The sequence below is a fragment of the Phasianus colchicus genome, chromosome 27 (assembly GCF_987193195.1).
Source record: "Phasianus colchicus chromosome 27, bPhaCol1.hap1.1, whole genome shotgun sequence".
In the NCBI taxonomy this organism is placed as follows: Eukaryota; Metazoa; Chordata; class Aves; order Galliformes; family Phasianidae; genus Phasianus; species Phasianus colchicus.
The window spans coordinates 4639388-4662001 of record NC_143462.1 but is presented as its reverse complement, the minus strand read 5'-3'; the positions used below and the strand labels follow the sequence as shown (position 1 = coordinate 4662001).

Sequence of the window (22614 nt, the reverse complement as noted above, 5' to 3'; positions counted from 1 at the left end):
AGACTGTCTAGCCAGACTGTGATTGCACTCTCTTTAGTTCTTGTGAACTGCAGCTTAGTAATGTTCTTAAGGACACTGTGGTGTAAGGCATAATTTCTCTCCTTGTCTGCTGAGTTTATTTATTCTTACTGCTACAGCTAAACCCTGAAGGTGTCTTTAGATGTGAACTTGTTGGGAGCATTCTGATCCTGGAGGAATATGTATCACTTGTCTAAAAAAGTGCTGAAAGACTTCTGCAGGAGGTGCAGAACAGCACTGAGCAGGTGTCTGGCCTGAGGGGTACCCAGAGAGAGGCAGTGATGCAGGCACGCTGAGCTGTGCTTTGGTGCTTTAATTAGGTACAGGAAGGAAGATGAGTAAAAACCCATTGTTATTCTATTCGGAGCTCAGTTTTGCTAACGCAGCACAGCCTACACTTCTGACTCACTGGTCTCTGCTGTGCAGAGGACTTCCTTCCCAACAGAGCTACTTGACTCAAAGTCCAAGAGGAGCATTTCTAGGGCTGCTCAACAGGCAGCTGCCATCTCATCTTCCTTGCCTCTTGCTTTCCTCTAGACAGCTTGTCATTAGATTTCATGAGGCAGGCAGTGAGGAAGAGAGGTTGTCGACCAGTACAGACTTCTTTCATTAGTCTCTTGATGTTTTTAAAGGCATTTGAAATAGGAATGTTAAAATTAGAAGGTCCTGGGTCGTGTAATGTGTGTAAGTCAGCCAAACTGGCAGTGTTTTAGTTCCACGCCCTACTTGGTTCAGCAAGAGGTATTTTTACAATATTGCAAAGGTGTCTATCTGGCATCCTGAGCTGGCTGCCTGCCTGCATGGCTGCTGAGAGCTTGTCAGAAGAGTTACTCCATTGCAGGAGGGTGAAGCTGTGAAAGGGAGCAGCTGCCTCTTAAGTGAGCAGAATCTGTGACTTCAGACTCCTTTTGTGTGGAGGACAATTTCAGTGTGGGCATGTCTAGCAGACTGGTGTTGTGATTTCCTTTCTTAGGAAGAAGACTTGGTACCTGACACTTCTTGCAGTGTCAGTCTGGGCCTCCTGTGCTTTCAAAATATTTCTCCTGATTCTAGGAGCTAAGCCACAACTGGCATAATTGGTATTGCTTTGTATGCCAGTACACCACTTGGTATCAGCTCAGTATGATTGACAGCTCCAGTGCTCATGTGGGCTAGTTCAGATAGTGTTTGGGAAGAAAATGGAAACGTACCTTCAAGCAGAGATCAAAGGTCTGAAGAATGGAGTAATAGGAAGATGGAGGTGATGTGATGTAGGAAAGGAAGTATTTCCTTCTGGTTTTTGTGGCAGGAACTCTTATTTGTACATTGTCAATAGTAAATCAGAAGCTTGCTCAGACTCTAATGTGTAAATAGTTTAGTCTTATTTTCGTTAGTCTTATTGCTAGCTGTACCTCTAGGACTGATTCTTCTCACAACTGCCTTAGAAAATGGAAGTCACTCTACCAGGCTGCAGCAATTTAAATTTCATCAGAATCCATCATGTTTCCACACCATGGTATGGGCTAGCTGAACTGAATGTCATGTGTACAATTACAGCATGGACTGCTTTAACAACCTGAAGGGAATGCACCATTCTTTAATAGGGCTGGACAAGGCTTCATTAGGTTGGTTATTGGAATGATTTGAAATTCAATCTTTGCTCCAGGGAATTACAGAACTGATTATGATACTGCAATAATACCTTTTTGCCAGAGATCTGAGAGTACTCAATGAATGCTTGTTATGCCTCTTGTGTGGAAGGTGAGAATAGCTGTTCTTTGAAATGGGAAAACCAGTGGGCAGTGTGGTTATGACAGGCAAGGGGAGGGGGGGGGGGTCTCCCTTAATGAACTCCAGTCCCTTGGTGTAGTTCCTTTGTTCTGAAGGCTTTTTGGCTCAGCACAATGCAGAGTAACACGCTTGTATCCTTGGGGCACACCTTCCTGTGCACTGACTGATAGCCATTTCAGAGGCTGTTCTGCAGAATCACTGTCACTGTGTTTACCACTGGCTATACATGGTGTACTTTGTGAGAAAGGATTGGACTAAAACTATGAGAAAAGAATTTGGCTGGTTGCTTCTTGTGGTTATTACTCAGAAAGCAAAACTGAATTTCGTATACATGTTTCATTTGCTTTTCCCTTTAGCGCTGTATTTTGGGTGGCTAAGCAACATCCTTTGGAATAATTTCCTTGTTAGCACACAGGAGATTTTTCTCTACCAACGTTGTGTTGAATTTGGTAGCAAATATTTCTTTGTGTGGGCAGAGTAGTTTTAGTTGTGTGTATGCAATGCGGAACAGGGAGTGAGAAACTTGACTGATTTGGTCTCTTAATACCTTTGAGGATCTGGGCAGGAATGTGTGAGTGCTGGTGTAAAAGGAGATGAAATAACCTGAGATATATAATTTCAAATCAGATTCTCAACTGTATGGGGTGTCTTGAACTGATAAAAGCATCCAGGAAATCTGAGATAGGCAAGACTGTACAGGACTGGGAAGGTGACCACAATACCATCTGTCTTTAGTATGCCTAATGCAGAGAGCTAAGAATTTCTGATTTTCAAGACCCCAAAGTGTATTCCCATCGTAGTTTTCTTCTTAGGAGGAAGACAGCTTTTTCTGTTGGAGCTGGAAGTGTTGTATTGACATGAAAATGTAATTCTTACTCAGCCTTGTGTATTCAATCACTGATAAGGAAGAATCTTGAACCAAGCCAGAACTATTGTTATTGATTATGCATATTTTGAGTACTTATTTCTAGCAGTTTATTAAACACAGGTATATAACAGCTGCTCCCAACCAATAAATCTCCTTGGGGAAACCATTCAGTTGGTGTGAAATAAGACCCATCTTCTCCTCAGTGCTAATTTCAATAGTTTATATTCAATGAACCTGCTCCTGTGTGGCCCTCAAAAATCTATGTAATATTATCAGTGTCATCTCAGCTTTTTCTCTGGTCCTGCAGGTGAGCTGAAATTAAATACTAATTAATGCTAACAATAGATTGCAGCTGTCTCGCTGTGAGTTTCTACACTAGCTGACTAATATTGTACGAGATAAAAGGTGTCTGTCCCTTGCCCCTTGCCTCCATGTCACAAATGAGCCCTTAGCATGGGATTTCAGATAGGAGCTATGTTACTTGTCATTCTACTCATTCATCTTCAGGGGCAGGAGGTTAATTTGGGTAGCCAAGAGATTAAATGCAGATTCTTGGATATGTTTGAAGGCCTGCTCTGGCACTGGAAATACCATAGCTGCTGCCAGCACTGTTGCTTGCCATTTCTTTCACTCCGTTCCCAGTATGCAGAGCCCAATTCTGTGGGTATGGAAGGCTGTTATGGGGTAATGTTCTTGGTGAAGCTGAGCACCAACAAATCTTGTGACAGCATCTCCCCCAGCAGAATGGCTTTTTGGCCATATGCTTGTACTTGGCTATGGTGCAAGTGGCTGAAAGGCAGCCACAGAGCAGAGCTAACAAGTCTGCAGGGATGCATGGAGAGGAGGATAGGGGAGAACTAACACAGCCATCCAAGAACTGATTTAACTTCTGGCGTACTATTTTTTCTCCTTATAAAGTGTCAATCTTCAAGAAGGCAATTTGTCTCTGGGGGAGAGTGATAAGAGTCACAAGTTTCCTTCATGTGCACTGCCATGGAATGGATTGAGTCCTTGTATGGAGTCCAATAATCAGGACTAGCCTTCTAGTCCTCTTTTTCCAGATAACTGAGAGTCTCATCAATTGGGAATTTTGGGGTATGAAACAAATGCTTGGAGAACATCAGATCCATAAAACAAGCAACGCTGGAATCAAAGCACCGGTTATCTGCTCTGCTAGAAACTTCCTTTGTGATTCAATCCAGATCTTCAAAATGTGCTGAGGTTCCTTTTCCATGGCTTTCAGTGCTACTGTGGTGCACACGCAGCTTTGGATTTGGGGGCATTACCTCTTTGGTATAAAAATCCCGAGGTCAGTGGTAATTCAGAGCCAATGGCTGTGAGTTTTAATTGCTTTGTGCTGTATCTATAAAATTGAGTTTGTAATTTTCTGCTCCTCCCACTCGTAACCCTCTGACCTGCTCAGCCTCCCCTTTCTGGAGGAGTGCAATTGTTTCTATGGATGGCAGGGTCGTTCCTCAGCAGTTCAACGCGAGAACATCCACATTGTGATGATAATTGATCTTCAGTTCTCTCCAATGCAATGGAGGGCAGAGAGCCGCCAGTCCTCAGGTTGCAACAGGAGCAGCTGAAAGCTTGGGCACTGAAATATCCTCGTGTAGGAAAACTTGTCAGAGCCGTGCAATCAGGAGGTAAGTTTTACATGCTAAGGTTAGAAACAACCTTTGGGTGAAAAGGAATTTGGAAAGAGAAGCCGTGTTAGACTGGACTGTCGCTATTACATAATGCATTGCAGCAGCATGACTCTACAGTTCCCTTACAGCACTCTGCTGGTTACTACATTTTATTACCCTGTGAATGCCAGGATTTGGAGATAGGGTTTATCGATTGCTGTTGCAGCAAGCTGATGTTCAGCCAGTTGAAAATGGTTTCAAAGAAAGCTTATTTTGCTGTTTTGGATTTAGTTCGGTGTGGAGTGCTTTTTCTTGGACCTCTAAATCTGATCCCAGTCTGACGTGCTCTGTGATAGGTCCGAATGTAGCAAGAGACCTTTGTCTTAAGTCGATTGGTGTCAAGGAACACACACATAAATAAAGCAAAGGTTTTTTTTACAGCAGAAGATAGAATCTGGCGTGACACAATGCACAAACTACTGGAGACAAAATGTTGACATGGCAATTCCTAGATTTTCAAATTGAGCTTGAGTTAGAACACTGCACAAACAGAATCAAATCCATGGAGCATGGCGTTTGTAGTGGCTTGGGGAAGTGCAGGAACTGAAATCTGAAGCTCTAAAGTGAGTCCAAGCTACCACTGCGTTCATGAGGGTATAAAGCAGGGAGGGGTTCAGAATTTCAGTAAGTTGTGCTATTGAACATTTCTGTGATCATTAATAACTTGTGTGCCACAAATGAGACTTAAACACAAGGCAGTGTGTGATGCTGGGAGCTTTTTGCCAATTTGAGAACATGCCAGGCTTTCCAGGCAGTAGACTGAAATTCAAGTGGTTTTCCTTACCCACGTTTGCAGATGACATAATAGCTAACAAGTCTCACAAAATGGAAGAGATTCTTGGAATTGCAGATGGTTTTCTCAATTTCACAGTCTCTCTCATTTGTTTTCATGAGGCATGAAAGGAAGTGTGAAGTGAGAAGAATGGAGGCTTTCTGTAAGAAAGCATTTCTGGGTGCAGATGAAAATTATGTCTATTTTCAGATAGTGGGTTTTGTTTCAGCACATCGTGGTGCTACATGTGAAATGCGGAGCTCACAGCTACTTGTGGGTCTGGATTCAAAATTTCATTGGAGACCACTAGGGAATGTGAACATAAAGATGTTAATTTTTCCCCAAGAAAACAGTGAAATCTTATGACCTCACAGGTTTTGCACGTGTGTTTCTGATTGAGGAAATTAAGAAAAAAATAACAGCAGCAGGGCCTCAAAAGATGCTAGAATTTGTCTTCATCTCAAGTATAGCAACAGTGGAGAAGATAAGCCTGTACCCACTTGCTTATTAAGTGGCTTTTCCCCTCACTTAGGCAGGCAATAGGATTCAGAGACTGTGGAAAAAGCTGTTGTGAGTCTTGTTAGCTGTTTCCAGTGATATTCTTCCTGCTAATATCAGTAAATTCTGCATTAATTCAGTGATGTGACTTTCAGCTCTGCTTGACCTGGCACTTTGGAAGGGGCCATGTGTCACTGGTGCTCCTTTCCCTTGGCTTCACTGTGTGTATGGTAGGACTAAAGATACTGCTGTGTGTTTCCTGAAATCTACAATTAACAGCTATATAAGTGATAAAAATGGACAATTCATGTAATTATGTAGGAGTATTGCCTAATTAAATGATTATACCTCTTCTAAAGATGGAGTATTTGAATAAACATAAAAGAAAAGCTGCACTGAATATCCAAGTCTGAGCTGAGTGAAACAGCTGCAGGCTACTTGCACACCTGTGCTTCCTAAAGCCAATTTTTGGTATTTAAAATATAGTCAATGTGGGATAAAGAAGGGAGAATTGAGAACACGTGTGTTTCCACCCCAGAGGCAGAAATGCTGATCTCCACTCCAGCAGGACTGCTGCCAAAGCAGCTCGGCTGATCTACATTTTATCTGCAATGCATCAATAGTCTGTGCAGCCCTTTTCTGGCATTACTCTCATTGCGTGTGCGTAGATGCAACCTCACCAGCCCACCTCAATGAAATGCTGCAGTCATCTGTAACTCTTGGATTGCTGTGCGTTAGTCAACTGATGCTTTCCTGAGTTGAAACTGCTGTGTGTAACTAAATTGCAGGAAGACTTTTCTTGTTGGGGTTGTCTGAAAATTGCTACAGCTGTGAGGAAACTGTAGAAACATTAAGATGGAACATACAAAGAAGGAAACCCTTAAGGTTTTGATGAGTCCTTGATTTGCTCTGTAAGACCAGCAGCATGTTTTACATAATTCATAGGGATAAATACAAACCTTTGGTTTGTGCAGTGCATTTTGAATGCACTGCGCTCATGTTTTGTGCAAGGTGTATCTGCATTGCTGTTGGCAGATGGGAAGGCAACACGAACTCATGGATCAAGATTTATTGCATGCTTTTGCTCTTCAACAGAAACCTTGAACCAGAGTAGGAAAATGTCCAACTGGGAGCCCCAATGTGACCAGTGCACCTCTTCTGCCTTTTGCAGAACTCAGCATCCTTTCAGAAAATGCACTGCCTTTAGTGTAAAGGCAATTTCATTTGAAAGGTATGAGCAAAAATCCTACCTTGGGCTGTAGTGGTGTTAGGAAAGACTAATATTAAAGAGAGGACCTAACCAATATTGTTTCCCTTGGCCAAAGGCAGAGCAATTTGCAGATAGATGGATCTGTTATAAATTATGCTTGTTTAATATGACAACTGTTGAAAGCACAGAATGTAAATGCTGTAGTTAATATCTTGGGTGAACTGGAAACAGTTAGATATTATCTGTACCTAATAGGGGCATAACCTAAGGTGGTATAAATTGTTCTTTATGTAGATACTTCTCTACTTCATACTGTGAAGAACTTGGAACTTTTTTGGATTTTAAGTCTGAATACTATTCTTTTGTGTATACTGGTAGTCAGTTATGAGAGTGGTATTTCCAAAAAGCTGCTGATGAAATAAATGATCTGTTTGCTTACTATCTTCCCATGGAAATATTCCATGGTTTCCTTGCTGGTACAGCTCTTGGATCTTCAGAAGTCTTGAGTATTTCAAAGCCAAGCCGAAATTAATGGCAAAGAGCCCTAAAAATGGGCAGTGTTGGAGGCTATTAAGAATCATCATGTTACAGATCTTCTAAAAAGTGTGTTTTGCACAGTTAACTTTTTTGTCTGACTGGAAGACTTAATGACAGACGTGAAGCTTGTTCATTAGCTGTCTCTGGAGATGGAAGAACCAGTGATTTAGCAAGACTTGGGGGGGTAAAGTAGCAATAAATTTAAACATTGTCTAGGTTTCAATTTCATATTGTGGTGGTAATGGAATATTAATGCACAAATCAATATACTGAATTAATGCCAAATTCCCAGTTAGACTTTAAGCTCTGCAAACCTTAACCCTGGGTTCTCTCTTCTTAGAAAAGCAATAAGGCTTGGCGGAAGGGGGATCTTTAACACCCTGCTGGTAGCAAAGAATTCTGTTTTCTTCAGAATTTTGCAAGAAAGAAGCATTTTGTTGATGCTACATGGCAAAGAAAACTTTGCCCTGTTGTATTCAGAGCCTTAGCCATATCTCTCTCCACACAAATCTCTCAGATTGATGCTGGCAGTGCAATATCATTTCGCTCTCATTTTGATTAAATGAAGCACATCTGAGCAAGGCACGAAGCGGCTTTAATAAGAATGGGTGGAGGACTGTGCCTTCATGCATGGCTTCCAATCCTGTCTTATGCTGAAAGCAGTTCATGTTGGGCCAAGATGCCCATTTTTGGCAGTCGGGCTCATCATTGCTTTAAGTGCTTAACTGTTTATGACTAAACTGCTCCTCTGTTTTGTCCCTAAGTGGGAGCAAAGGAGGTAAAGCAGCATACCAGACAGTGGGTAGAAATTATGCAAACTGTCTAGCCTGAAATCTCTAGAATGGCTTGAGAGGCTGTTGTGCAAGTAGTCTTACTTGGGTTGTTGGCATGATATCTGTATACGGTCTTGACAGACATCTTGATCACAAGGGTGTTATTTGGGCTGTTAGAAGTTTGTATGCAAACTATTAAACATCTGTATCTCATATGCACTGTGCTTACTGTATGGGTGCCTTGATGTATAGGTCTGTCTTCAAGAATCTTTCTTCTGCACTCTCCTTTTTAACCTCAAGCACTGAGAGATGCACTTCAATGAGGGATGTTTCTAGAGCTCTCCCAGCCCAGCTTGTCCTTCTGGGGAGCTCAGCCTGATTTTTAGCTTTACTTCTCAGGTGGATCCCTTAAACTGCAGGAAAACCTTGCATTGGGACAGTAGATGGCACTCTATCAATCCTCATAGCATATCGTGCTGGGCATGGAAGGAGCTGGAAGCAAAAGTGTGTTTTAGGTGTTAGAAAGCAAGTGAGGAGCTACTCAGATCAGTGCTGTCCCTCATCTGGATGAGAAGCCATGCCTGCTCTGGTAGAGTACCAGTAACAGGGATCAGTGCTCTAGGATACTCTCAGAACAGTGCTTTCCCTGCAGTGCTTCTCTGTGTTCAGGGTGGTGAGTTTAAAAGCCCTCAGCAATGTGGTCTGATGTGTGACAGTGGCATTTCAGCCCTTTTTTGTGACAGTCACACAAATATGCATCATTTAAGAGGTCCTGCATGGTGCTCTCCGTGTGCTTTGCACATCCAAGCCTTTCTCTGCTGATCTGGCATTTGTTCTCAGCCACGAATCCGAGGTGTAGAACTGAAATGCTGCTGTGCAGATTATGGCAACTATTTTCTCTTGATACTATTTATGAAAATGCTGCAAAAGGGAAAAATCTTGAGCAAAACTTAAGAGATTTGGAGTAACTAGATAAAATTATAGATATTAAAAGCATCTTATCGACAAAAAAGATGAATATTAATCAGCAGCTCTGCAATACGCTGGAGCTGAGATGTTCTGGGGGTTTTGAAGACTTCTCAGCTGAGGCAAACTGGCATCAGTGAAACATTTCTCATTGGAAGGTGAGAGAATATCAGGGTTTTCTGCCATATGTTTGGGAGCTAATTTTGCATACCCTGATGGGGTTGCCAGAGAAAATTCCTCAGGGAGACTGAAAAGCTGAAAGAAGTAGAAACATAGCCAATGTCTCCTCTGCAAGGTGATAATATATGGTCACCTGGCTTGAGGAATGGAATTTAGTTAATGGGAACAAAAGCTTTGCCTCTCGGTGACCTTCAGGGACAGAATGAAGGTACTGCGATGTCCCAAACGCTTTATTAGCACTGTGCAAAGCAGTTTGCCACAAATTCCCTGTGTTAGTGAGAGCTGTATGAGTGTCCCCTAATAAATTCTGTTTCCATTGAAATTCTCAGTGTAGATCAAATCATTCAGCCTCAGCCCTTCTATCAGCTACACAAGTTGTCCACATGTACACACCATTTTGCATTGACAGTGTAGTTTCACTGGATATACTGAAGGCAATTGGGCAGTTGGTGCTATGCTTATGCTTTTTTACATTTCCACTACATATTCAGGTGATGTATAAAGGTGTAAAAACACATTTAGGACAGATTTTGAGTGTATTTCATCTTGTTCCTGTTTTACATTTAGATTGTTTCTTGACAGACAGCAGATGGCTGTTAATTTGTGAGCGCATTTGTTTCACTGTAACTCCTGATAAAATTACCAACTTGATGAACTGCAATATCTGTCACTTCAAGATGCCCAAAAATGCTGTGTGGAGCATTTACCTTGGGTAAAGTGAGCGGCCTGGTAGGAATTGCCATATTGATCCAAGTGATGCTCCTGCTAGTCCAATACCCTTGCTGTGACTGCGGTCACTCTCTGCTGCTTCAGCAAGAAATGGAATAAATCCTTTGAGAAATATCTGTACGAGGGATTACTCTCAGGGCAATCTGCTCCCTTACCTATTTGACTTTGGTGGCAGGCAGGGTTTATGTCCATTCTAAAGCATAATCAATGAGTGGCTGCTCATTGCTGGACTAAGGCGTTCAGTCAACATCTGAAGCTAAGCAAGGAGGAGCAGTGGTCAAACCCAAGGGTACTGCAATCAAATCACTGATTGTAAGGGTGAGGACTGCAGCAATCTGCTGTGTTAGCAGAATTGGTCCAGTGTACAAATTTCTTAATTCCTGCAGTGTATTATCTTTAAAAAAAAAAAACCAAACATTCAATTGCAGTATTCTTTTCCCTAGAAATAAATGTAGTTATTCATTATTTACATAGTGGCCTGTTTAAATGGAAGTGTGCTGAAGGAATGAACTAGCACACCCCTATCATAATGAAGGTTAAACTGGCTTCTGATGAGCAGTGTGGAATTGTGAAGCTTTATAAATGCATTGTAAAGGGACAGTCTTTGTTGGGTGGAGAGGTGCTATATAAGCTTAACTCTTCTGGAAGCTGCTTCATATACATCCATCCTGTGCTGCTGATCATGTATATCCCCATAGATGCTGAATCCTCTTCATAAGGGGGGGGGGGTGTAAGAAGGGAATAAGATCAGCAATATTTGAATCTAAATTGTGTGCATTTTTGCAATAGAAATGTAATGGCAGGTTATTGTGGGGAAGCTCTCCTGGAGGGATGTGCATCTAATACAAATACTACAATACATGGGAGAATCTATGCTGTTACTGCAGAATAGAGCTGAACAAAACCTCACTTGAAAACTGAAACCAGGATGATTTGGCCAAAAACAGTTTTGAAGGAGACTTGACTAACATTCTTGTAACATTCAGACTGAATTTCCAAGAGGAGTTTAATATACATGAGCTTCTGAAGCTTAGATCTCCATGTAGGCTGAGAAAGTTTGGCTTTAGCATGGAGATGCTCATAGCAATCCCTCTTAGTGGTGGTATCTGAGAACTCTTGCTCTTAGAAGCTGAGCATTGAGGATATGGTGGAGAAAGTCTCAATTGCAAACTGCTCCCCCAGGTTGCTCCGTTGTTTTAAGAAATGGATTTAGCTCTTGAATGAGTTGTCTCTATTTTCTGTTTTGCTCAATACTAATCACCCTAAATTTAAGTTTCACCCAGTATCAGTATGTCTTTTTTGCTATGCTTAATACTTTTTTGTAATTCTTGGCTTATTATTACAAAGAGATGGTTGTAAAATGGTGATGCATGGATGTCTGAGGTGTAGTAAATCTGCAGTTTAATGTATCAGCTTATGGGTATTCCTGGCTAGCTTCTGCTTTACTTGCACCTTTTGCATTATTGATAATAAAAGCTCAGCATTGCATATTAAAAACAGGAAGGGAGGCTTAACTGCAGAAAGGTTGGAGTCAGCTGAAAATAAATGTGACTTTACAGCTCGGAGTGGTGATTCCACCATTTCAGTGCTCCAATCTGTTGGTTTTACGTGGTGTGAACTGAATTCTGAAGGAGGAGTACAGTCAGACTTCAGAGATGCATAAAGTTTAAAAATAATTAAAAAAAAAATAAAATACAAAGAGCAGAGTTCAGGAGGATCAGTAAGATCCTCATCACGGTGCTAAATAAATGGCTTTGCCTGGAAGCATCACTAGTTGGCACTTTGCCTAGTTAAATCTCACACATGTTTGAGAGCTGACAAAACAATACCTTTTAAGCTATCACAAATGGGCTTATTTCCCAGAACAGAAAATAGATTCCTTAAAGCCATGTAAAAAATTGTCGTGTGTAGGCTGGGAGATGATTAGTGCAGGGTAGCTCTGTGTTCTTACATGCCCAGAAATAAAAAGAGAATCTCTTCTTGCTGATTTAATACTATGCTGCTGAACAAAACCTGGTTCAATGGAATGCCTTACAAGCATGCTTTGAGCTGAGCCCCATTTTTCTAGTCTTATTCAGTACCTCTGTGGCATCGTGGGCTCTCTGCACTGAGATGGGTATCCCTTGGCCAATTAAAGCAGTTGCACATCAAAAGCAAAGTTGCACATAAAGACATCTCTTGCTTTCTTTGTGTTCTGTTCTCTTTAGTAATACTTTGTCAGACTAGATAAAGTTTTCATGAGTTATTTCTTCAAGCTCAAATTCACTTTAAAGTTACTTTTGTCATGTAAGTACAAAAGGGATTTCTTTCAAAGGCCTCAGGTAGCATTTTGGTGCTCTGTTTTCCTTTGGTGTATGTTTGTACCTGTAAGAACTTAAATATTTTTTCAGTCCCTCACTGACTTTATTGAATTTTGGTAAAGAATGCCTGAATTCTTTTGGCATCTTTGACAGTCTGTTCTTTAAAATATTGATAACACCCAGTGAGAATCAGCTCTGAAACTCCTTGCATGTGAAGCTTGGATGTTTTATACAGCTTAGAGTAGGAAAAGATGGAGCACAATCCTAATTCAGTAAACATCCTTTTGCATGTTTTTACCTTAGTAAATGCAAAGTGGCTTACCCAAAATATAGATGAGACCAAACCAACATCTACTCACGATGGTGTAAGAGCATTGCAGGGTATCTTCAAGAGCATTGCTCTCAGTACCAACCATCTTTCACATGTTTACATTGGTCCCATGACTCCCACTTCCTGCATTATGAGTGGAGAGACACAAACTGGTTTCCTGTGTTAAATCCCTTTTGTCACTAGGCAATTTTTGCTTCAATCTTGGAATATCAAAGCAGACAGTGTTTTGTTTGTAAATAGGTTTTCATCCTAATGCAATCATATTTCAGGGGATGGTTTTTTTTCCTGTTTTTCATGCTAATTCCTTTGCTAGTTCTTCCCAAAATATTGTTTCCTGTCAAATAATATAATACCTCCCTGAGACCCTAAATTCTGACATATGGTTCTGTGCTGGGTATGCTTGAGTATTACGTTTTGCTGCAATGTAGGCCATGACAGAGCAGCATCAGTCTTCCCCTGTGTTGTGTCATCCCCTGGGATGGCTGAAGAGTGGCATGGCTGAAAAGGGAGAAGTGGGGAAAGCAGGTGAAGGGTTTGGGCTGGAGGTACTGCTGTTCTCATGCTGGATGTAGGCAGTGGGCAAGGTCTTCTGTGCTGTTCTCAGGTTCTTTCCCAGCAGCTTTTCTTCATGGATGACCTTTAGGAGGAAGGAGGAGGCGACTTGCTTGGTCTGTGTGTTCCCAACCAACACAAAGAGGCCAATTATTGTAGTGGCTTTGTGGATAAAAGCATTTACCATTTTCAAGGCTGGAGTGAGGCCAAGGAACTCATTTCATCCATCAGAGTCTTTCATTGGGAATTGATGCTCAGAGTGCAGCCTGGTGCAGGTGGAGAGCAGGCTTCTGGGCAATTTCTGCAAGGACATAAAGGTCAAATGGTGCAGTATGGAAGAGATTTGATAAGTGATCAGCTATCACACTGCCAACAGGCTGTTCATCAGTAACTGATGATGAGCAGTACCTGATTCTTGGCACCCATAGCTCACATAATACAAAGCCACTTCAAGTCCAGTGGCTCCTGACCATGGAGCAGAGCTGTGGCTTTGAGGCAGCTCTTGTAGCCATAAAAATGCTCACTTGCAGAAAATTCAAAGCTGAGATGAACTTATTAAACATTTATTAAATGTCATGCTGCGCTCTCAGGAATTCTCAGGAGAATGGCTGAGGAAGGCCGTAAATATTATATTTTAGCTGGATTCAGGAAAATGATATATTTAGTAAAGACAGCAATTGTGTAGATGAAACCCATCACACAATAGTGGCAAAATGCTGCCTTGCCCAAACAAGCTATCACACTGCAGATCTCTCAAAGTCATTGTGAAAGTTATAATGCACAAAATCATGCTGAAACACAGGGTTCTCCCATGGACTTAGCAGGCAGTCTGGCATACAGAATTGGTGCCAAAGATGATTATCTTCATCAGCATGTTTGGATATTAGAGTGTGAGGTACAGGGAGGGTGCTGATGGATACAGAATTGTTAGTTATTTGGGACTGATCTCAGCACAGTGAAGCAGGAGCTCATTGTTCTGTCTGGAGTTTTAACCACATTGTATACAGTTATGAATGATAGCGATGAAAATTAAACTACTGCATTAGGAGTCCTTGGTTGTAGTGAATCTTTCACTGGAAGTACTCATTTGCTTAAAGATAAGCATGTGCTCAATGCCTTTACGACTTCAGGGCATCCAGTTATCTCTCGTGCTCTTCTTAGCTTTAATTTGTGAAGGACAAGAGCCTTCCAAAGAGCAAATATGTAACCCATCGGTGAAGGCATATTTGAAGTCGTGTCTCTTTCCAAGTCACAGAGGAGATGACTTGTTTTTGCCCCTAGTCATAGAGCCCTGCCTGTTCAGCTGATGTTGTAGCAGAACATGCTGTTATTTTTGTCAGGCCAAGCCATGGGTATCAGCCAAAAATCAGCGGTTGTGCAAGCACAGCAGCCTCTACATTACAGCAGGGGTAGTATTTAATTTTCTCTAATAAAGGCTTGCATGGCACAGAAGCAGAGGAGAACACAGCTGGGCTCACAGCTTCCTTGGAGCTGCCCTCAAACCCCTGCAAATCAATAAACAGATTATGCACTGCTGACCCTCCTCTGTGGTTAGTAATCACAGACAAAGGCAGAGCTTTTATGTCTTTGTGTTTTCAGACGGATGCCTGTCTGCTGATTGGGTGAGACAGCTTCTCAAGTGTATGCAGCTCATCAAATGCAGCTGAAATTCAGATTTGCAGGCAGATGACTCATTGGAGATGGGTCTGGCCTCAGCTGTGTGTTCTGAGCACCAGTCACATCTGATGCATGACAGCAGGGAAGGGAATTCTTGATATTAATCTTGAGAGTCAAGAGTACTGATTTTTACGTGCACTGTGCTCTTGAATAAGCTGTTTATTTGCTTATTTTTCCTTTCCTGGCTTATCCAGGACTGCTGTAAAGCAACAGTTGTTAATGTTTGTCCAGTAAAACCCTCAAGAGAGGTAGATGGCTGTAGAGCAATGATGTGTTTTTAAGCCTTGAGTATGTAAGTAGCAAGAGATGTAACTTAATTTGGAATATTGTCTTGTTTCTTCTGGCAAAGGGGAAAAAATCAAAGGAGAATACATCAGAGCTATGTGATCTTGCAAGACAGCAGTGTACACTTAATTAAAAAGAAAAACCTTTTATATCAAATTAGAAAAAAGAAAACTTTGAGGGGAAGAGAAGACATAAAGAAAAGTTCTCTTCTGGTATGACTCACTCTCAGCAGTAGCTGCACAGGGAAATTGCACAGCTTTGAGAGCTGGCTGAATGAAATCACCCTGTGCTTAACTTTATGACCCACTGAATCCCAAGGAATTGAAGTATAGGCACAAGTCAAGCAGGACAGATTTTTCTTTTGTAATACTCAGAGTGGGAATGCATCTAGAGTTGGAGCAAGCAGGAGCTGTTTAAGTGATATTTTTTTTCTGGGTTGCCTTTAGTAAAAGTGTTTCCTGCTGTAGAGCCAGTTGGAAAATACCCCCTTATCACCAGAGGAGATAGCCATGGATGTAGCAAGAAAATTGGCCTGCTTTCAAGTCAGTATACCAGTAGATATCATATCTGAATGGCTGTCACTTTTGTAGGCAGTACAGTAAATTAGAAGAAATTAAACATCCCTAGGACTATGAATGATGTCTCGACCAGTTGAAATGAGTCTCTTAAGCTGATGTTGGCTGAGAACAAAGAGGCAGATGGTTTTTTGTTTCCTTATCTACTCTGCAGTGGTCAGCATAATGTAGCTCTATGGTGCCTTGAAGTAATGAGTGATCCATCCACTTCCTGCACTTCTCATCTCAGAATGAATTAGAGGCTTTTGCTGAAGCCACTGGTACACAACAGATGAAGCAGGGACTTGGTGCATGTAGGAAACCTCCTGTTTTTCTTTAATATGTTTCAGGGGCCAAACTTTAGCTGGCAGAAGCAAGTGCAGTTCTGCTGTGCTGCAGTATTACACCCATTTATGTGCCTAAAAACAAACCTTTGGCTCGTGTTTAATGATGCTTGGGGAAGTGAAAACATGGCAGCAAAGATGAGAGGGAGTCATGTAGGGGACGTGAGCAGCTCTTGGTTTTTTGTTGTATAGCTGAGGACATATTCCAAAAAATAGCTGAAGTCATAATAATTTAATTAATGCACTCGTTAATTGCATTTGGAAAGTAATTTTGGAGACATGTGGAGCACAGAAGGAGAAAGAGGGAAGCTTATAAAAATGCAGGAAGAGCCAAGGTTGCAGAAGAAGAATAGCTTATTAAGAAAAGCAGAGTCACCCTATGGTGCTTTATGAAGGAATGTATGTTGCTGTGTCCTTTAGAGGTGATTTGTTATATGATCTATAAGCAGTTCTATCCCAGTACAGCTGAAAGCCAGGGTACATGCACTTCAATCAATGCTTTTGAATGGAGAGCTCCTTTTACTAAATACTATCTTGCAGTGCAAGTAGTTGTATGGCATGTCCTGTGGTAAACTGGCTCTGCAGTATTAAATGAGTTGTTTCAACCTTCTAATTTCAACGAACGGAGGAGTTATACAATTTACTTCTTGTGGGTATCAGGACTGAGCTAGAGATGGTTAAATCTTCAGGATGAACTTGTGAGAATTTACAGCTTGCTCATTCATTGCATGCTAGAATTCTGTATCTCTTCTCCAAATAGGTATCCTGTCCCCCACTGCTGCCACTCCCTTGGGGTTGGTGCTGCACTTGCCACGTCCCTTTGCCAATGCAAGTCTTGGTTGGGAAGCTCATCTTGCACAAGGGAAAGGTGGATCATGGTACCTCCTATACCTGGTTTGGAAGCACAGGATACCAAACATCTCAGCTGTAACCAAGTCCTGCAGTGAAGGCTTCCTCCTATACCTGTGAGCACAGTGGGAGCCTGCAGTAGAATAGGAGATAGGAGTTTTCCATTATTGTCCAACAAAAAGTCAGAGTTGACTCTCTGAGCTCAGTGAATTAAGGTGAGATCCATGGATGCCCTCAGTTCGGATGAACCACTTAAAAATATTAATATAGGTTTTGCAGAAGCCGCTAAATCTTAGTGTTTTTTGCTGTGGAGACATGCTATGCTGATTTATCTCATTCCATCATCAGAGAAATGAAAATCTCCTTCTCCCAAAATAATAATTGTAATCTACAGTGTACTGATGCATCCGTCTGGATTTGCTGACCTTCAGACAATGGAGCTTTTGAAGCTTAGCAACAGAAGCAGTGTCCCTAGAGGGACACTTGGTAATGAGGGTTGAGAGGGGAATGGGGGTCTTGAAGTCAAAAATATATGGGGTAGAACACAGTGGATATATCACCATTTGGGTTTATGCTCCAGTTCTGCCCTTCTGTGTGTGACTGGGAAGTGATGACATGGCATTCTGCTCTCCTCAGTGCACAGCTGGTGGAATGAATTGCCTATTTGGAAGAAATCCTGCCATCGTTAATAACAGTGACGGTGCATTAGTAATTGAGATGTATTTCTCATATTCTACACATTTTACTTACTTTCAGCTGCTTTGTTTTGTGCTGTCATCATCTTTCCTGCAAAACAGGAGTGAATTGAAGCCAGACCCCTGGAAGTCCTCATTCAGAAGAAACTCTGACACACTTACAGCTGTGTCTTTACAAGGGGGAGGGAGTGAGAATGAAACCATCCTCACATCCTTTCCATCCTGGGCTCGTTCCTTTGCAGTTAAACCAGTGTTAAGAGGAGGGGCTTTAAAGAAAGAGAACAATGTTTAGAGAATATTTGCTTTCCAAATACTTACAATTTCCTCTTGAATACAAGTGGTGAGTCCTGAGCAATTCCTCCTAATTCTCTTACAAATGAAAAACACTCTGTAAGCAAAAAGAAAAAACCATTCATCTGCTTTTGTGGTTTAAGTCACAAATAATTACTGCTTTAAACGATGTTGTTGTAGTTACTTTTCATGCTGAATGTGTCCTTTGGATTTGATTATATGTTGCATTTATAACGTTTAAAATGTCATTAATTCTGAGCTGCAGCCAATTGTTTTCTAATTTCGCTTCACTTTGCATGGCTGCAGAAATGCTGTGATTGCTTCTTTCAATGAATGTTGCGGATTACATTTTCCTACACAAAGACATTCCCATTAATTTTATCACTTAATCCTGTAAAGCTTTTGTATGAAAGTACTCTTGGTTCCGACTCCTGAATTCCTGGAGCAAGATTTAATTGAGATGGTGGCAGTGGGAAGTTGTGGGAGTGCAATGGGAGTTCACTCCTGTACTTCCCATGCTGTTACTTCTGTAACTTCAGAATGTGAAAGCTTCAATTCCAGTTAAGAAGTTTCATTTCAAAGTGTTCTTTCATCAAAAGTTACTTCAGTTATCCTTCTTCAGAATGTTGTCTTTTAAATTTTTGAGCCACAGCCCCTCCTCCCTCTGCCTGGACCTGAAGGTAGTGAATAAGGATGAATGATGAATTCAGCTATCCTGATTAACTGTTCTCTAATTAAAAATGATTCTGGTGGTTCCAGGGGAGATATTACATTTAGTTTCAGCATTTGGGGGACCCTTGGAGTAACTCGGTACCATCTACACCAGTCCAATGAATGAGGAAGGCTTCCTGCATTAGCATCAGCCTAGCCTGGGGACAGTCATTTCTCCATCTCTGAAAGGCTTGCTTTTGTGTCTCTGTACATGCTATAATTATATCCTCATTAACTCTACGGGGGATGTCTTATTTAGGTCAAGATGTCAGAGATGATGTATAGCTGAGCTAGCTCTCAGGCTTTTCCTCAGGATTCTTACAAATCTTTTGATCAAGAAGGCAGTAGCTTTTCAATGGAAAAGTAATCTTTTGGGAAGTCTGATGAAAGCGTATGACTTTCTATAGCTGGCAGGGATGTGGCTCCCACCATATTTGGCTGCCTTTGATTTCTTACCCTGAGGAAGCAGGTACCAACTGAACAAGCCTTGCCCTGATGCTGCTATTGCCATTGTGAGGTGCCTCCCATCCTTTGCTTAATCCTAGCACTGTCGGATCGTTCCAAAGGGTGGTGATGCTGGGAAACAGCCACTGTGGTGATCTCCCAAAGTTGAGTGAAGAAATGGAATGAACGTGAGAAGGGAAGGGGAGATGGATTTTGAGGTTGATAGCTTGTTGGTAGGTGGTGTTTTTTTTTCTTTGTGAATTCAATCAGCAGTGCACTTGGATTGAATGAGTTTGGCTGTGCTTTCTCCACATGAAGCTACCTGGAGAGAGATGAATGCAGCATCTGGGGATATTGCCTTGGACCCAGACCTCAGCACAGTCATGCAGGCTGGGTTTGCAGCTGTTAGTGTAGCACCACAGTGGCTGTGCTCCAGATTCAAGTGGCACCAGATGCTCTGTTAGATAGGGATGGTTTGTTGGGAAGGAGCACTGGAAGCTGAAACACTTGCTTAGAGTGTGGAGAAATAATCCCATTTTAAGCCCAACAGGTAAAACCAAACGAAATATCTAACATTGCCAATTGCTCTCTTCTCTTGAGACAGAACGTATCTAAGGCTTTACAAGTGGAAACCGAGTCAAGAGCTTAGTTTGTTAAATGCAGTCTTGTGTTATTTCCACAATGGAGTGGATTTGGGCTCATCCTAAAATGTCAGCGTAGGTTATTTTGACCACAGATCAGATCTGATTTGAGCCTTCTCCCTTTGCTACAGATGCAGTATACAGCCATTTTAATTAAGCACCCATCCCTGTAATCAAATGCTTGGCTTCTGGAGATGTCACCTTGTGTAACTTGATTAGATCTTCTGCTGGAGGATGGAATCAATTTTTCTTCTAGTTGTTTGCTAAGAGGTTTTTTATTAATAACACAAATGGAAATTTAACTTGGAAGGTCTCCTCCTTTTATAGATCTGGTACTTCTTGCCAAGTCTATGTTCTTGGCTCTGCTGCTGACTCAGTGATGACTTTGGCTCATTCTGGGCCCCAGCTTTTCCCACATCATTTTCTTGCACCAGATCCTCATCTGTGGAACGCAAGCAGTTCTTTCCTAAACTCGTAGTCCCTTCACTACCATGAAGTATCCCAGTCTTATGGCAATGAGGGCTGCATCCTGATGGGATCTATACTCTGAGATTTGCTTAATCGAGAGCTCAGGTTATACAAAGTCAAACCAGAGGAGAATAGACAAATGCACTGCTAAAGCAGACTTTGACGTTTAGAAAGCAAGCAGGGTTTTCTAGGGTAAAATCAGGCTTGTCTGGATTAAGTGGCTCTGGCACATTGCGTGACTGCCTCTTTCTAGAGCTCTCACTCATTTATGCAGTAAAACATTTATGTTTTACAGCATCAGGACATGTTTGTATATGTGGAATAAAACTGCTCAGGTAGAAAATGCTGCTGTGGGCTTCTGTCCCCTGTAGACAGCAGATCTGCCTGCAGATGCTCAGCACCAACACTTGAAACGTCTGCATTTGGTGCCTGCTCAGCACCAGGGATGTATAATTGATGGGGATGTGTCCCTGCTGCAGGCTTCCAGTGAGGCTCCCATACATTAATGCATTCTCTTACCAAGCCATAGGGACTTGGTTTGTGTGCATGTGTGGGTTATGTGGGGTAAATCTGTAGCCTCAGCTATTCCATGAGAGGCTTTTCCTGCAGTGGATCTGAGGAAGCTTGCTTGATTTCACTGGGGAGAAAAGTAATTTTCCTTTACATATAGGAGAGACAGGAGGAGTGAACGTGCCATGGTTGATATCCTAAGGAATCACTCCTGATCTTTCCCTGTGTGGTTGGTTCTGTGCCAATGTCTCTGTTGTGGGGAAGAAGAAATGGGGTGGGGTTGTCATTCTCTATGATTTTGAAACAAAGCAGATGCAGGAAATCAGGGTAGGTGGTAAATGATTACATGGGGACATCACAGAAAAGCAGGTTAGCTGGTGCTCATCTGGTTAGTGCTAGCTGTCGTGGTGAAGCCGGGCTGTCTTTGACAAGCATCATTCATGCTAGCTCAATGGAGGTTGGGAATATTTAATGGAATTTACTAATTTGATCAGCAATGGAAACTGCTACTCAGTGGAGAAAGAAAATGGATTCCCTCAAGACTAGAGTGCAGCAATACCTAATTATCTCATGCTAGCTGTTGCCCTCTATGCCCACATGTCTTCAATCATTCTCATTTAGATCTAGCACCACAAGGATTTGTCATCTAATAATTTGTTTTACTTGTAGCCATTTCCTTTTGATAAAGCAAGTGTCAGGTGGCTGTTCTGGGGCATTTTGCTGATGATCTGATCATTGGAAGAAAAAAATGTTAAAGTTTCTGCATTGATTAAATTAACATAAAGGAAAAGTTGCGTGTGCTGCCATAAATTAATCAATTAGTCATTTTTTTGCTTACTACTGCTCTAGAGATCTGTCAGAGCCCATTGTTTAATCCTTTGCCAATACTTTGGCTTAGAAATAATATCTTTGTCATTTTTGTCAACATACAGACCCACAAGTTCTAACAATAGCCAGGGATGGGCATAGATGGAGGATGCCACATTTGGAAACTTGAGTGTAGCAGGGAAGTGTTATCAGACAGCAATTGCTGTGTTTAAGAAATGGATCCTCCTTCTCTTCCACACTATTTCGAGAAGTAATTGTAGCTTTCTTATTATGGTCAGATGTGAAGCTTTGCATAAGTCGTGAATCTTAATTTGAGATGTTGATTTTCTATATTTAAAAACCTACATGGGGATGTGCGTGCGCAGGGGATGAATTATAAATATTTAGTTATGCTTTCTACATCTCTTTATCACATCTGAGAGCTGTAAGCAAATGTAATCAATCAAATTTACTGCTAAAATGCGACAGGCATTTACATTAGGGAATTAATTGTAGATTCCTGGAGATGCTCTGAAACAAAAGGCAGAGAAGGGCTTGGTTCAGATGTGCTGTTTAGGAGTTCTTACTGGATGGTGTCTGCAGTAATGCATAGGAACAAGTCACAGCAGAGTGGTGGCCTTCAGGTCATACCGAATAAAGACTTAAGATGATGTGCAGAGAGACAAAGCAATGCCAGGTTTTGTCTTTAGGTTGTGTGGTGCTTTTTCATTTCTTTAATAATCTGATGAGCTGATTTGCATATGCCCCAGAGGAGATGCAAAATAATGGGAAGCTCTTGGCCAAGGTTATAGATAACAATTGACTAAAATTAGAAGGTGAATGGATAAGAAAATCCATTAAAACTTGTAATCAGTCACACTTCATGTGCTTTGCTTATAGTCCACGATATATCTGATATGTACTGTGCAAAATAGAAGCAAATATTGGTACTGGTGCACAGGTAGGCTTGCATTTTTCTTCTGCTTTGGATTTGCCTGGAGTGAAAACTGTTACACCACAATTTTTCAGAGTAATCTCACGGAATTTCCATGTTTTTCTTACAACTAAGTTATTTCTCTTGTTGCAATTTTCTGTTCTGTATTCTAAACGTACCAGTATTTCATTTTTGGCTCTTCTCTTGGA

The 22614-nt window shown here is 41.5% G+C and overlaps 1 protein-coding gene across 2 annotated transcripts in view; it reads left to right on the top strand.

Moving 5' to 3' along the window:
- The first annotated feature begins 2698 nt into the window (after window positions 1–2698).
- The window catches only part of LOC149914823 (uncharacterized), a 143581-nt gene continuing 123665 nt past the window's right edge, over window positions 2699–22614 (top strand). For both annotated transcript variants that reach the window (XM_090125672.1, XM_090125673.1), the window contains exon 1: window positions 2699–4305. In XM_090125672.1, the coding sequence (XP_089981798.1) occupies window positions 4197–4305 (109 nt within the window). In that variant the 5' untranslated portion in view covers window positions 2699–4196. The remainder of the gene's footprint in view (window positions 4306–22614) is intronic.